The 15949-nt window shown below is 36.2% G+C and overlaps 1 protein-coding gene across 4 annotated transcripts in view; it reads left to right on the plus strand.

Moving 5' to 3' along the window:
• The window catches only part of LOC124187752 (transportin-1), a 25697-nt gene continuing 9748 nt past the window's right edge, over nucleotides 1-15949 (plus strand). For 2 of the 4 annotated variants that reach the window (XM_046579841.1, XM_046579839.1), the window contains exons 1-14: nucleotides 1-291; nucleotides 1027-1102; nucleotides 2909-3088; nucleotides 3190-3538; nucleotides 3632-3833; nucleotides 4001-4394; nucleotides 4482-4793; nucleotides 5000-5237; nucleotides 5380-5669; nucleotides 5807-5905; nucleotides 6308-6403; nucleotides 8017-8092; nucleotides 9068-9242; nucleotides 9413-9539. In XM_046579841.1, coding sequence (XP_046435797.1) covers nucleotides 187-291; nucleotides 1027-1102; nucleotides 2909-3088; nucleotides 3190-3538; nucleotides 3632-3833; nucleotides 4001-4394; nucleotides 4482-4793; nucleotides 5000-5237; nucleotides 5380-5669; nucleotides 5807-5905; nucleotides 6308-6403; nucleotides 8017-8092; nucleotides 9068-9242; nucleotides 9413-9520 — 2700 coding nt within the window. In that variant the 5' untranslated portion in view covers nucleotides 1-186 and the 3' untranslated portion in view covers nucleotides 9521-9539. Of the gene's footprint in view, nucleotides 292-1026; nucleotides 1103-2908; nucleotides 3089-3189; nucleotides 3539-3631; nucleotides 3834-4000; nucleotides 4395-4481; nucleotides 4794-4999; nucleotides 5238-5379; nucleotides 5670-5806; nucleotides 5906-6307; nucleotides 6404-8016; nucleotides 8093-9067; nucleotides 9243-9412; nucleotides 9540-9633; nucleotides 9745-9777; nucleotides 10131-15949 lie in introns of those variants that run through there. The other 2 variants (XM_046579838.1, XM_046579840.1) reach the window with 2 other exon arrangements.

A 15949-nucleotide genomic window follows, 5' to 3' on the forward strand; every position in this document is an offset into this window, starting at 1 on the left:
GGCATTGCCGCGTCGTTTCTGAATCACGTGAATTTTCGCCCAACTTGTCACCGCGAAGGCGTTTAAAAGCCGTCAGTCTTGCTTCAAATTCTGGACACGGCGTGGGGGTAGACAGTTCTTCCGGCTTCCGTTAAGTTTGCGAGGTCAGAGAAGGCTGACTGTTCCGTGGTGCCGTTGAAAAACACAATGAAAATGGCGTGGCAACCGCAGGAGGAGGGACTTAGGCAAATTTTGACACTGTTGAAGGAGTCTCAGAGCCCAGACACAGCAACCCAACGTGCCGTGCAACAAGTATCCTTACCCTATTTACACTGAAAATTTATTCCGCGTTGAACGATCAGCAGGAGTTCTGTAATACTTGCCAATCTGCGCTGCGCTGCCAAGGGCGTGCTTTTATTGACAAATTATTCAACCTGGAAAACCGTCCAGTGTCGAGTGACGTTCGAATAATCGCAATTTATCATCTCCTATCTCGCATCTTGGCTGCACCCGATCTTTAATTCATTTCAGAAGCGACAGTACTTTAGTTTCATTTACCCGCTCAGCTCCCGGTCAAATATTTCGACGTATTTACAAAATATTACAATTAGCAATTTGCCTCCACGCTGATACGGCATCAGTAGCTTGTGTCAAATCTTCCCGGCTACTTCTTATTCTAACTCCGTAGGTTTTCTCAAGTTTCGAAAATGTCTTTTTGTCAATTTAGTACAGATTCGTATTTGCTTCTATTTTTTTTTGCACAAATTATTTAACGTTCTCATTTTCAATATTCTTTCAAGAGTTTTTAATTAATTCAGCAGCACTTAGCGAGCAATGAGTTGGATGGTTAGATAATTTTCCATTTTGGGAATCAAAGATAGATTCTTATCTCTGTTCTCACTTTCATTTAGACGTATCAATAACGAGTTGAGTCACAACTTTGATCTTGATCCAATTTTCAAAACAACTCTTCACTCTTTAGGCGGTGCCAAATTACTACCTACTTGTACACAAGTATTTATTTCCTTAACCAAAGATGTGTTACAGAAATTGGAAGAACTCAACAAATTTCCAGATTTCAACAATTACCTGATATTTGTCTTGACGAAATTGACGTCCGAAGGTATGACATTCTCCACATTTATCATTTTAATCGCTACTTATTTGTAATTAAGAAAGAAACCTCAACAACTTTTCAGTGAAAGCAACTTTCAAGTTTACAGTTACTTTTTTTTTCTTGATAAATAACGTTTTGGCCTTACGGAACACCCCAAACTAACTATCACAGCAGTTCACAGTTATAAAAACATGTTCATCAGTACTAAGGAATGCTTATCTGAAATTAATGAGATGTTGTCAAATAGTGACACATATGTTAAACTTGAAAAATACCTTATGAAGCTTTCTATGGATCAAAATAACTTAATTAACCATTGACTCGTGAGCGACTGCATTAGCATCGAGCTGGACAGATATTTGAAATTTTCTATTTGTAATATGCAAAGTGCCTACATGTCCCCTATAGATTGTTAGTGTTAAGTACCAATTGTATAATATATAATTTCACGACTACCAAGCTGTATTTTATGTGAAACTACATATCATGTCACAAAAGATTCCTAGTCATTAGTAGAAAGTATAAAGAGCATTAGCATTTCCCAAAATTGCAAACTAATCTCCCTCGACATAAAATCACTTTAGTAAAGATGGAATTCTTACGTGGTGTGAAAGTAATGCATCGAAACTATTTTGTACATGTAAATCAATGATATAGGCAAATAGAGGGTGTGGCCATTGGCTCCCCAATGAGTCTTTTGGTTGTTTATCTGTTCATGGAAAAATTAGAGAGTAAAGTCATTGCGAGGTTAGATTAGGTTCTTCCCTTTTTTTGGAAGGTGCGTCCGAAATATTATCTTGTGTGTCCATGTACACTACGTTAAAGATCTAGTTTACAAATTCCACGAATCCGATCAATTTTGTATAAATTGAAAATACGTAAATAAAATCTAGCAAGGCAACTGAATCAGTGATTGATTAAACACATGCTGACTAACAATGGATATTTCCCTACGCATATTAATAACGCTAAAGAAAACTGTGTGAACAAAGTGTATAATAGGATGTCAAACAAAAATTGCGTTGCATCTTTCCTATGTCAAATGGTTAGTTGAGAAACTTTGAACATGCATGATGAATATACAACTAATATTCGCTATGAAATCACCTACAACCAAGAGTACTTGAGAAGATAATTTGCGATATTGATTTGTTGTAAAAATAATCAATACAACCAAAAATGACAGCCCAACCAACTAACCGATATAGGTAATTGAAGTAACGTGTATATCCGACTTCTTTAAAAGATGAATGCTTTGTTACATGTTTTGATTAAGAATGCTAATGACAAACCAACTATATATAACTAGTTACTAAGGTAGTTGTTGGAAATTAATCGAAAACATAACATCTTACAAATCTACCACAAATGTGAGCGTTTAGGCAAGAATGTAAAGTCAAAAGTTTCGTTCTTTAATTATTTAGTCTATTCAAGTATTGTATCCCAAAAACAAGCATCCTACGTAAAAAGATTTTGTAACTTTGAAATAGTTTCATGTAGGCTGATTACTGTACAATTTTGAGTTCTAAAAATGGACTGCTGCGAACGTCCCGCGACCAAAATGTTATTCATCGTGATTGACAGAAAAATTATCTTATACCAGCAAATCAGAAATTATTTCATGTAGTATTCACTGTCTAAACTATATTTTCACACTGGGTTTCAATCAATCTTGAGTTACCTTAATTTAGGCAAGATCAGTTTTCGTTATGCAAATAGTAGGTAATTGGATGAAACTTGTATAAAAGTTAGGTGGAGTCAATTATTTTCTACAATTCTGCATTACGAATTAAGAAAATTCTCTAATGACAGATGAACCAACAAGGTCTTTGAGCGGACTAATATTGAAGAACAACGTAAAAGCGCACTTCAACATATTTGTACCTGAAGTGACAAATTTCATAAAACAAGAATGTCTTTCTGCAATTGGAGATCCTTCCCCACTGATTCGTGCTACAGTTGGCATTCTGATAACAACAGTCGCGTCAAAAGGTATGGTGATACCATTAGTAATTATATTGAGAATTTATGGTACAAGAAAGAAAACCTCTGTTGAAATTACACTCTAATCTTATTTTTGTAATGCAACATAGGTGAGCTCACATCTTGGCCGGAACTTCTACCGGCACTTTGTCAGATGCTGGATTCTCAAGACTACAATGTATGCGAGGGGGCCTTCGGCGCTCTATTAAAGATCTGTGAAGACTCGGCAGAATTATTAGACTCCGATGCGCTGAATCGTCCATTGAATGTTCTCATTCCCAAGTTTCTCCAATTCTTCAGACACACCAGCCCAAAAATTAGATCTCATGCTATTGCTTGTGTCAATCACTTCATAATCAACAGAACCCAAGCTCTGATGATTCACATCGATAGCTTTCTAGAAAATTTGTTTTACTTAGCAACGGACGACGATCCAGAAGTTCGAAAACATGTCTGCAGGTAAAATTAAACATTTATTTAAATTTATACTGCTTAGTTATTCATTAAATCCTTAAGATTGCTAATGCGATTTCAATTTGATTCAATCTATAGGGGGCTGGTTATGCTTCTAGAAGTCCGAATGGATAGACTTATACCTCATATGCACAATATCATTGAATACATGCTCATGAGAACCCAAGATCCCGACGAAGTTGTTGCTCTTGAAGCTTGTGAGTTTTGGCTGTCGTTAGCAGAGCAGCAAATATGTAAAGAGGCACTTGCTCCACATTTAACGAGGCTAGTTCCTGTTTTGGTAAGTGAAAAAGCAAGCTAACCTCAGAGATCTCTAAAACACAGTTAATATTAACATTATTCAATCAAAAGTAGTAATATGTTACATATTAAATTTGAATATAATTACTTCTTACAATGTTCTCAATTTCGTGTGATTCGGCTGGCTCAGTTTGAAAATTTTTACAGGTCAGAGGTATGAAGTACTCTGAGATCGACATCATTTTATTGAAAGGTGATGTCGAGGAGGATGAGATGATCCCGGACAGGGAGGAGGACATAAGGCCTAGGTTTCACAAGTCTAGAACACATCATACACACCACACTTCAATTAACAAACACTCAGATGACAATGGAGTAGGTGACGATGACGATTCCGATCCTGAAGACGGTGGAGACGATGATTCGACACTCAGCGATTGGAATCTACGAAAATGTTCAGCAGCTGCTCTAGACATGCTCGCCAACGTATTCGGAGAAGAATTGCTTCCAGTTTTGGTACCAATATTAAAAGAGACTCTTTTCCATCAAGACTGGGAAATCAAAGAGTCAGGAATACTCGCCCTTGGAGCAATTGCCGAAGGTAATTTAGACTTTTCTGATAATGCATTTAGTTGTCGGTTGGTACTAAACTTTGGTGAATAAAATATATCACGATCTAACCTCTTAGGTTGCATGACTGGGATGATACCACATTTGTCTGAACTGATACCCTACTTGATTGGCTGCCTTGGTGATAAAAAGGCGCTTGTACGTTCCATTACCTGCTGGACTTTGAGCAGGTATGCACATTGGGTTTGCTCGCAACCCCACGACACACATCTTAAACCTTTGATGACCGAGTTGCTCAAAAGAGTTCTTGACGGAAATAAACGAGTCCAAGAAGCGGCATGTTCTGCATTTGCAACCCTCGAAGAGGAAGCATCAACGGAGTTGGTTCCTTACCTAGGATTTATTTTGGAAACACTAGTCTTTGCTTTCGGCAAGTATATTTCTTATCAACAAACCTTTTCTTTTTACTTATGCAGCCGGTATAAGTTCACTTGAAGCCTGTTTAAGCTAAGGTTTACATTGAATTAGATACAAAGTAAATACCATGGCATTTTTATAGTTCTGCTCAAACGCAGATTTTCGTCTTTGTGAACTTCACAACAATTTCCAACGTTTCGTATTATATTAATCCAACAGGAAAGTACCAACACAAAAACTTACTGATACTTTACGACGCGATTGGGACACTGGCAGATTCAGTTGGTCGGCATTTGAATAAGCCTGAATATATCAACTTGCTCATGCCACCATTAATTAATAAGTGGAATGTATTGAAGGATGAAGACAAAGACCTCTTTCCATTGTTGGAGTGTCTGTCGTCTGTTGCCACTGCACTACAATCAGGGTTTCTTCCTTACTGTAAACCAGTCTACAGGTGTGAAAAGTTATTTTGCAACTCGTATTAGTAAAAATGAAAAGATTAAATTGAATCAGTTTTTTTTTTTTTTTTTTTTTGTTATTTCCGTTGCATTATAGCGTACGTTGATATGCACTTTCATTTTGCGTTTCTCTTGCAGGCGATGCCTCTCGTTAGTCGAGCAGACACTGAACCAACATATTGCAAACACGCAGAGTCCTGAACAGTTCGATGCACCTGATAAAGACTTTATGATCGTTGCATTGGATCTGTTAAGTGGTTTGGCAGAAGGTTTGGACGGAGAAATGGAGAATTTGGTGCTCGATAGCAACGTGATGCAGTTGCTGTATCAGTGCATGCAGGATCCAATGTCTGAAGTTAGGCAGAGCAGCTTTGCCCTACTTGGAGACCTCACAAAAGCGTGTTTCCAACATGTATTACCCTGCATACGTTAGTGCACTTTCGTGATTATTACCTAATTTTATGTATTGAAAATATGGTGCAGCTAGTATATTCAATTTACATAAAGCTTATTACCTAACTGCGTCAAATTCTTCAAGTAATCATATTTTGAAATTTGTTTTTAGCGGACTTTATGCCTATCCTTGGTCAGAACTTGAACCCTGAATTCATATCAGTGTGTAACAACGCAACCTGGGCTATTGGAGAAATATCTATAAAACTTGGTAAGTTCTAACATTTTCAATCTGTTCATTAAGCAACAAATTCTTTCAGATTATTCGTTTATTTGTTTACACTTCAACGTCCACAAAAAGTTCACGCAATTTTCAGTTTTCAATTTAAAAATTATATCGTCCTCTACTGAGAATATTAATTTTATCAATGACCAAAGCCTTGACAAATAATAACGTTTCTAAAATTCTATAAGAAAATCGTGATGACCGTTTCTGACTTCGATTTTTTCCTATGCTTTTCGTCGAATTTTAAACTTTGAATACCTATTATGTAATGCTAAACGTTTGTAAATTGGTTTCCCCCAAAGTGACTGCTTAAAAAGATGAAAAGTTTAAAAGTGAGTTTTTATGACTATAGTGAACTTTTTATTAGAAATTTTCTCTTTTCAACAGGTGGTGACACAAGTCCGTACGTTCCTTTGATCCTGTCACAGCTAATTGACATAATCAACCGACCTAATGCGCCTAAGACACTCCTGGAAAATACCGGTAAGTTATGCAACTTTGAATAAATTGTCGAAACTTATTTTGTACCCACTTCCACTGCGGACTGCCGAAAAGCAGCTGCACCCGTTGTATGGCTTGAGCCTAATACGTATCGAAGAATCACATTGAAGGTAGTGTACTCGGCAAGAAAATATTGATAATATACAAAATGAACTGAAAGTTGAAACTGAAATATCGAACAATCGGACGGAATATGTTGAATCAATATGGTATATCTATGAGTTTGTTTGATTAAAATTTGTCACCTTATTATCATTACTGTTGCTTGTTTTGTAGTCATGGAATTTGGTTCCTGTAGAATTTTAATTATTGACAGTTTTTTCGTTCAGCTAGTTCTGATTCGTCATGAAAATCAATATTTTCAGTGGTTTGATTCTCAGCATAGATCTGTATAATTTTACCAATCACAAATCCCTTTAGCCGTTTCATGTACAGGGTAGAACGACAAATATTTGAGGGATATATACAAGTTGACTTTTCTGAAGAACATGATTTTGTAATCTGGTAGCATTGCGTGTCTCTGGTAAAATGTTGTCATACTGTTTCTAGAAATAGTAAAAAGTTACCGAGTAAAATACTATAGTAAAATTGTAAAATGCAAACGTTACGTCAATGATATGAGCAAAGTTGAAAGTGCTTGTAGTGAAGAGTCTTGTAAATCAAAATACTCTATCTACTCCACACTCAACATATAAAACCAAAACTGAATACTTGGAACAAGTTTTTCAATATTTTCAAAGTAACTTTTCGTACGAATATGTTTTTCATTATGAGTTTCTACACAAAAGGTCAAGTGATAAGACTCTAAACATAATTTACATGAACCTGATATCAAGGCTTACGAATAAATTTTTTATGTGTCAACTAGTATGTAGTCTTTTAAAACATGGTGTCCAGCAGTCAGAAGAACTGGAAATTATAGGATTGTCAAATTTTGTTTAGCAGCGAGAATGTATGGAAAAATTGAAAATTATTTTCTTAACACTGACAAAAGATAAACTTCGGGAATGTTGTTATCATGATTTTAATACTATTTTAAGATCAGTTCGCCAAGTATTTGAAATATTTACATTGAAAACAGATATAGAAAGTGTAAAAAAAGTTGAATCATCTGGTCAAGAAAGACCAGTGCAAGGTAGGGAAAAGTTAGTGAAAAGTTAGGGAATTTTACATGCTATGCTCGATGGACATTATGAAAAGAAATCACGCGATAACGGAAAATAATTGATTAAATTTTCGTTCGTTTCAAATGAACTTCAAAAATTAATTATTTGGTGTGCAGCTATTATAATTTTTCCTATTGTTTCAGCAACTAGGATAGTTGTATTACCTATGTTTACTATTATAAGTATTTGATATGTTGATTGATGATACGTTGACCTGTGTTTACCTTGTCTCTATTGATTGTTATTGATATTGATTATTAATTGATTAATTGATTAATTATGAATTTATTAAAGTTACACGCAGCAGAATATTCGCCTGAGTTGGTTGTTGGTTCGCTATCAGTTTGTCTTATTGTTTGTGTTTCCGGTCACTTCACTACACTTCGCTTCACTTCACTACTTACCGAAATGAAATGAAATGAAACGTAGCCATAACGATCGGTCGCCTAGGTTATGTGTGTCCCCACGACGTCGCCCCCATGTTACAGCAGTTTGTCCGACAGTGGTGTGTAACTTTTTTAATTATTATTATTACATTCTATTATCATTACATTATTATATCCTATTTTTATTAGTATTTTATTACGTATTATCACTATTTATCTATTATTATTCCTGATCCCTATAATTAATTGCATTGATATATAGTCATTTTTGAGTCGTTGCGTACCCATTGCTCTAGACCAGAAACGGTCCTGGAGTGTTCATCTAACGTCTTTCTGTCCATAACAACAAAAATTGGATACAAATCATTATGGATATGATACTTCAAAAATGTCCAATCGTCGCTATCTATAATTACTTTATAGTACCGCTCGAGTACCGGTACATAGATTTTTATGGATGTTTTCAGTGAGTACGTATAATAATTACAGTTACTACCACAAAATTTGACTTTGGTATCAGGAAGTAATATCCCTAATACTAGTACTAACTTGTGTCCTCTAGTGCGTACCCTATACATAATTTTTGTAACACGTTATTTAATCTTTCAGTGCCACGATGAACTCTCTGATTGTTACCAATATGTAATTCGTGTTGATAATTCTGTTATTTTTTTTTTTTCATACGTTAATCCTTTGCAAGGTAACAGTTTAGTCATCCAAATTGCTGCTTTCGTGAATAAAAAATTCGTCTCTCATTCTTTGTTCTTATTATCATCTCTTACAAAGGATTAATGTAAAGCTTTCAGCTGATATCCTCAGGCAGATAGGGGAGTGACAAGATTAAAATCAATTCTACTTGCATCGAAAGTAAAATGAGTTTTCTGTCGTTTCTACGCAATGTAAAAATTTGGTTAAAATGAAAACTATTGCTTGAACATTTCAACGACTCTGTTCCATGCAAGCAATTCCTCAACTATACCACTTATCTATAAACCTCTTGTCGCAGAGGATAACAATGTAGATCTACATTCTAAATTAATACTCTTTGATTATCAGAGTAGACTTTCTAATGTTATTTTAACCTTTATCAATAGGTGCACATCGCTAAGGAATATACGAGATAACGAGGAGAAGGATTCAGCATTTAGGGGCATGTGCCAAATGATTACTGTTAATCCTGCCGGTGTTGTACCAGACTTTATCTTCTTCTGTGATGCTGTCGCTTCCTGGGTTACACCTAGGGACGATCTTAAGGACATGTTCCACAAAGTGTGTATACGTGCTTTGCTTTCAAATATGCTCAAATCAAAATTTTCAGCCAACTATGATATAATGTAAAAAAATTGGTCAAATTTCAAATTTAATTATGAGACAAGTTGACTGACATAGTTTTGCTGGGTTTGACGAAAGAGTAATGTATATAATATTTGAATTGACAGATTTTGCATGGGTTCAAAAATCAAGTTGGTGCAGAAAACTGGAAACGATTTTCCGATCAATTTCCGCCACAGCTTAGTGAGCGGCTTCATGGCATGTATGGCGTCTGAGCAGCCCCGCCTACTTATTGTAAGTACATATTAACATTGTAGATACTTAGTTTGTGACGACTTGATCAGTCAATTAAGTACGCGAACTAATTTACGGCTGGTGTGTAATTTAGATCAAAGGGTCGAAGTATCGGAAGGCTTCCTGAATTTTAGCCACGACATTTTCTCACGCTCCAAGTCCCAACTGATAGATTTCAATACGAAAAAAGACAGTTTGTCGATATACCGAGTTACTTCCTGCTGTTTTTATTTTTCAGACGGCCGCTGTACGGGGCAGGCCGAATGGGGTTGGGCGGGGAATAATAATACTGGGTGGACAGGGTGGGTGGGTGAAACCACGGCCTCTTCTCATCGTCATCGTCATCTCGTAAACGTATTCGTAATCGTCGTAACCGTCTCGTCGTCGTTGTGAGGCCCTCGGAAAAATGCACGATCTCAATGTAATCGTTTGTCATTCTGAAACGATAAACAAAATAGTAATCCATGCGGCGGATGAAAACTCGAAAAGATGAAGAAAATGAGAAAGAAAATACTATCACAAAGGGAAAAAACAAAGTATATAAACACATAAATAAAACGTATCAACACACAGCGGCCGAGGGGAACTAAAGGGAGGGTGGGTCAGGGTGGGAGGGAGGGTGGGTTATTGTGGGTATCATCACCACTTAGTGTGGAGAAAAGGGAGGGAAGAGAAAGGTACCGCACGGCGGCCATTTATGGTACCGCGAAAACGTAGGAGTGTGCGGTTATACGCGCAAATTGAATTAGTGATTCATACACTAGTTGGCATATTACGCCCAAGTGTACAAAAAGAAAAAGAAAAAAAACAAAATGCAATCAAGCTGCAGCTCTTTATTATCAAGACTACTGGCTTATATTATCCACTGCGCACTGCTCAAGATTAATATTCTTGTGCTAATCCAATATGAGAGAAATAATTGACTCTTCTTATCTTCACTTTCTCGTATGCGCTTAGCTACGTACACATTATGTATGTACATGTATTTTTCTTCCGGCAATCGAGTGCCATAAATCGCTTGTTTACGTGAGAGAAAAAACAGTTAAAGTAGACAAATGAACGTATTATATATTTCTCATCGAGCAGCCGCGCAAAATTCTTTCGACCTTGATATATATATATATATTTTTTCCAAACTTGTATGTTTTTATTATTGTAAATTACAAGGCATAAGAGGGGGGAAAAAAGAATAAGAAGAATTTTGCATCATGTCTTTTTGTCTCTTCATAAGATCGATCAGTGTTAACCAACGTGTTTTAGAAATTGTTGAAAAAAAATTTTTTACTACCAGTTATCAAAGATCGGTACCAACGATTTATATCGTAAATGATATGTTCGATATAAGTGAAATACTGTATAAACTGTGCTGTTTTTGTAATTAAGAGTAGTGACTGGCTAAAAGAGAGTCGGTGGTCTACAAAATGAAAAAAGTAACATGGCGCAATAATATCCGATTAGAAATACAAAAAAAGCTTTGTTTTATCGCGTAACGATGAATTAGATTACATCAAAGAACTAAAAAGCTCATATCCAGAACTGTTGTAATCTTCAGAAACAGTTTCGAGTACACGCATACTCATCAATCAATCGCACAAGTGCGCTATATTGCCGCGCTTTAGTTGCAAATACAAATGCGATTAAGCTTCAAATATTCCAAATTATTTAACTTTTAGTTGAAGGATTAAGTTTTTTTAATTATTATCAAAACGACGCAATTGACCCATAAAAAAAATTAGGGAGGGGGGGATTTTCGTGTTCAACATATAAATGTATAATTCGAGACTATGATTAATGCAAGGCCAATGCGATCAGGCCTTTTATTCGCATAAATTTGAAAAACTCTTATAATATCTAGAAACGAAGGAAAAAAAGTTTATTATTCCACACATTTGGGTTTTTTCATTTTTATTTATTTTTTTTTGCTCTTCATCAACCCAAGAATATTGTTAAGATTTAAATAAGTAAAGCTCAGTTCACGCAAGAAATTTCGATGTCTATGTTTGTTTTACGTTAATGTCTCAGCAAATTAATCCCAAATTGGAAAGCTTTAATAAAGTAATGTGAATGGCAGGGAACAAGAAATGCTAGTGGCAAGCAAAGCGATATCGAAAGATACAAGACTTCAAATTTCTATTTCCTTAATTATTTTGTTTGTTGATTTAGGATTTCTGTTTGTAGTTTTCTTTTTAATTTTTTTTCTTTATTTTCTTATTTATCATCCACACGTGACGTAAATTATGTATACAAAGGTTTACTCACGATTGATACTTCACATTTCCATTAACTGTCGCTAGGTGATGTTATTATTAGCAAAACTATTTCGATCAAAGTTCTATCGAAGTCTGTTGTCTTTGGACGTCCAATCAGAACTCGAAAGATCAGGAAAAGAGCTGAAAACTTTCAGATTACGTATTGGTGATATGTGATCGCTTCCTACTCAACTGATGTTAGTTTGTCAATCACTTGACAGTAATTGTCATCGATAAATCTGATCCCAAATTAGTCCTTTCCTAACCCTGCCTGCGCCATTTTTGTGATATTAATGACTGTCTTTTTTTTTTTTTTTTTTCCCCATTTACAACTTTTTCCATATTGCCGAATGAGTCGGGTCGCAATCAGACGGTCAATCAGTCAACTTGTAACTCGTAAGATTTTAACATTTTTCTGGTCCACTTCCCCTCGGCGTTAATCTTCGAATTCACCAAGAATCTTTTAATAATGTAATCTTTTTATTTATTTTTATTTATTATAAATACTATTATTATTATTATTGTTTCCAAGACGATATTTCAACCCGTTTAATCAGTTAAAAATTTACCTAGTTGCGTGTGTTGCGGTGAATTCCGACTGTCTGATCTGATACCGAAAGAAAACGAAAAAGAACAGCTGGTATGACGTAATTAATTGACAATGAGCACGAAAGTTGGAAGCTTAAATACGCGCTACTTATGTGTAACGTAGTATGATCATAAAAATTTAAATGTTATTAGACAACCGAAAGGAATTGTGATTGATAGATATTTTTATTTTATTTTATTTTATTTATTTTTTTTTCAATCAATGTTTTACTATTAGCATATTTTTTTTCCTTTCAATTTAATTATGCGTAACAAAGTACCAAATTTCTATTGCAAGTTGCGTAAGCGTAGCGTGAAAATAAAATGCTGAAGGGGAAGTCATAAATTAATGTATGGGATTATAATGTATGTATTTGTGGTAATTAGGGGCGGTGATCGAATATTGAAGTAATAATTAAACGGCAAAAACACAAGTAAATATATTGTTGTATCTTTATTATTATTTTATTTTTTATTTTTTTTTATTATTGTTGATGTTGTCGCTGTTGTTGTTATTACTGCATGAGACTATAGCGTAATAGACTGACGACGAGCCATAAACGTGGTTAAATAATTATATTATAATATCTTTCACTTAATGCTACGTTACGGTTATTATTATAATTATTTTTAATTCTTTTTTCCCACGATGACTGCTAGTACTATTAGGCGGTGTATTTTATTAATTATATATCCATTGTAGAACGTTCCGTGCAGGCAATATTGGAAGTGGTTTCTATCCTCTGAGAAATTTGACTAGACGTATGTTGTTCACGTTGTATAATATTTTGTCACGGTTTAAGGAGATATACTCAATCTCAACGTGGATTTAGATATCACCAAATATCCAAGTCCACGTTTTCATTTCACGCAAAAATGTGTTGATGTGTTTCTTTTTTCAAAATTGCATGTAGAAATCGGCCGTTACGCCCTTTGCGGTATGATGCATAATCTTTGATGATAGCCAAAATGGAAGACATTTAACGATGTACAGGCGTGTGGGTGGAAATCGTGCCAGGTGGATGAAAATTATAGAAATTGTTCTTGCTTTTACTTTAAAACCCTGCATAGAATTTGGAAGCGATTGTCTGAACCTGAATTATTTTACTTTTAATTTTTCGTGATTTTACATTAAGCCTTACAGTTTCCCGTAAGAATCAATGCAAAATTACGCACAATTAAACGAAAAATAATGCCGGTAAGGTTGAGATAGCTTTCCAAATTTTACAAAGATGTTTAAAATAAAAGTGAGATCAATTTGTACAATTTTCATTGACCTAGCAGGATTTTGACCTACACGCCTGTACATCCTTAATGCAGTCGGTGATGACTGATTATAGCATCCCCTTAAACTTACATGAGTAGAAAATCATCTTTATCCAGCACACTATCTGTTATGATCGCTGGGAACTCTCTATCCATACTTAATAATCGACGTTAATAATATTACAAGTTATTTTCAAAGGAGAGAAACTTGATAGGACTGTTCCTTGTACCTGATGATCCTATCCTTGCGGTGACAATTATTTGTTATTATTATTCTGCAATTGTTAATGTTAATATTTTTTCATCTCTTTTTCTGTCGGTTCAGATTTAAACATCGCCATTGTATTTATACTGTCATATTTTTTTTTTTTTTTTTTTTTTTTTTTTTTTCATCAATCGACTTTTACGGCGTTGTCACTGCCGCTGTCGCTGCTATATGCTCTTCTGTAATTGTAAACGCCATAAAAACCGTCGGGGTTACGAAAGCAATATACGTATGATTAATATAGCCACAGTCAAAAAGCTGAGGGTATTACGCACCCTGTATGGAATTATTTGAGGTTCATCAACCGTACATTTTATGGCTGCAGCTATATTAGGACGCCGTAATCTGTTGCAAGTTCGATGATATTGAAAATTTTTCGATCAATGATATTGCATGTAGTTAGCATAGTCCCGTAAGTATTTCACAATCATTTTTTTTATCCGACTAAAAATTGTAAAACATTATTATCACCCTGATTGTACGCATACCGTGATGTATAAAACATGTTCATACACGGTACAAGCTATAGCCACGTACTGAGAAAGAGTTTCACCACGTCGTTCATTAGAGAAATGAAACAATTCAGATGAAATAAAAAAGATTTTAACTAAAACTCACGCAATTGTATGATGCATGTAATTCAACTATCCATTATCGTCATAATTCTGTCATTATAGTTTCGTGAAGAGATTTCATAAGTCACGCTCTGCGATCACTTGCACAGCTCAAGCAATCATCTCATTAATAAATAAGTTCGAAATTTTACAAGTTTGAAACTAATCGATCAGTCACGAGGGATTACTGTGGCGCGCTAAACGTACGCGGCTTGATACATGCGACTACACTGGTTTCCTCTTACGGATAAAGGAACGTGTGCACGTAGACAAACACATGCTTGAGTTTGGTCGCACGCAAGCGTGGTTGCGTTAAATCTATTCCCGATCGGTCTCAACGGGATGCTGATCCCCTTCTCCGCCGCCTCCATGCAGGACACTCGCTAAGTGATTGGTTCTCTTGATTAGGGTCGCTCACACGGTTCAACTTCAGCTTGAAGGACAGGTGTGGTAATGATCCGTTTTCCCCGATCACGCGGGGGTCGAAGAGAGTCTGGTAGGGGGAACCGTTCTACGATACCCTCGATTTAATCTCCCCGCCTCCCGGCCGCCACTCTATTACTCGAATTGATTCGGCATCGTTGCTGCCCAGGGGGCGGAAACGGACGACAAAACGAAAACGGAAACTCCGTTTAGCTCCTCGTTTCCCTCCTCCTCCTCCTCCTCCTCCACCTCCGATTCCTCCTTCTCACAACCTTCGAGCCCTCCGACCCGCTGTAATCTCCCCACCATCGCCACTTCCACGCGCTTACCTCGAAAAGACACATTCGCACCACCCTTCCTCTCCCCCTTCCCACCATTATTCGAATCTACTCACTTTATTTCACAGCGAATCTGTACACCATTCCCATTCAAATTCATCCGACTCAATTTTATCCTGGAATATATACTGTCACGCGTGATCCGAATAGAACAAATTTTCCCTTATACGCACCCCTTTAACAAAATCAAATTGCTCGCTTTGATACGGTTGGTTTACATACAACATGCGCTGAGTGACGTCCCGGTGATAAATACCCTGTACCCTGATGATTGAGCGAAGTTGGATAATTCAGTTCTACGTAGATTTCAGATTCAACGCGCTTAACATTCCGAACGATTTTTGTTTTTTCAAAATTATTCAACAAGCACCGAGGTTGAACCAAAGATTTCAACTTTCTATTATAAGAATGTTGCGAGAGCGGGAGAAAAGGAGGAACCGTGCCACTGTGCTTGTGGGGTGCCCCTTTACGCTTCCAGTGACCCCACCCCTTAATCTAATCCAAGGATAATCTAAAATTCATGACACACATAACTGCCAGGCGATGATATATATCTGGGAGTTAAGGGGTGGGGTTCGCCCTCGCCAGCAATCGCGGCGTTATTATTTAATGTTACGTAGGCCGTGGACGACCGGCTGTAAATCTCGGCATTCTTTTTCTATTAAAC

This window comes from Neodiprion fabricii, chromosome 1, assembly GCF_021155785.1.
Source record: "Neodiprion fabricii isolate iyNeoFabr1 chromosome 1, iyNeoFabr1.1, whole genome shotgun sequence".
NCBI classification, from domain to species: Eukaryota; Metazoa; Arthropoda; class Insecta; order Hymenoptera; family Diprionidae; genus Neodiprion; species Neodiprion fabricii.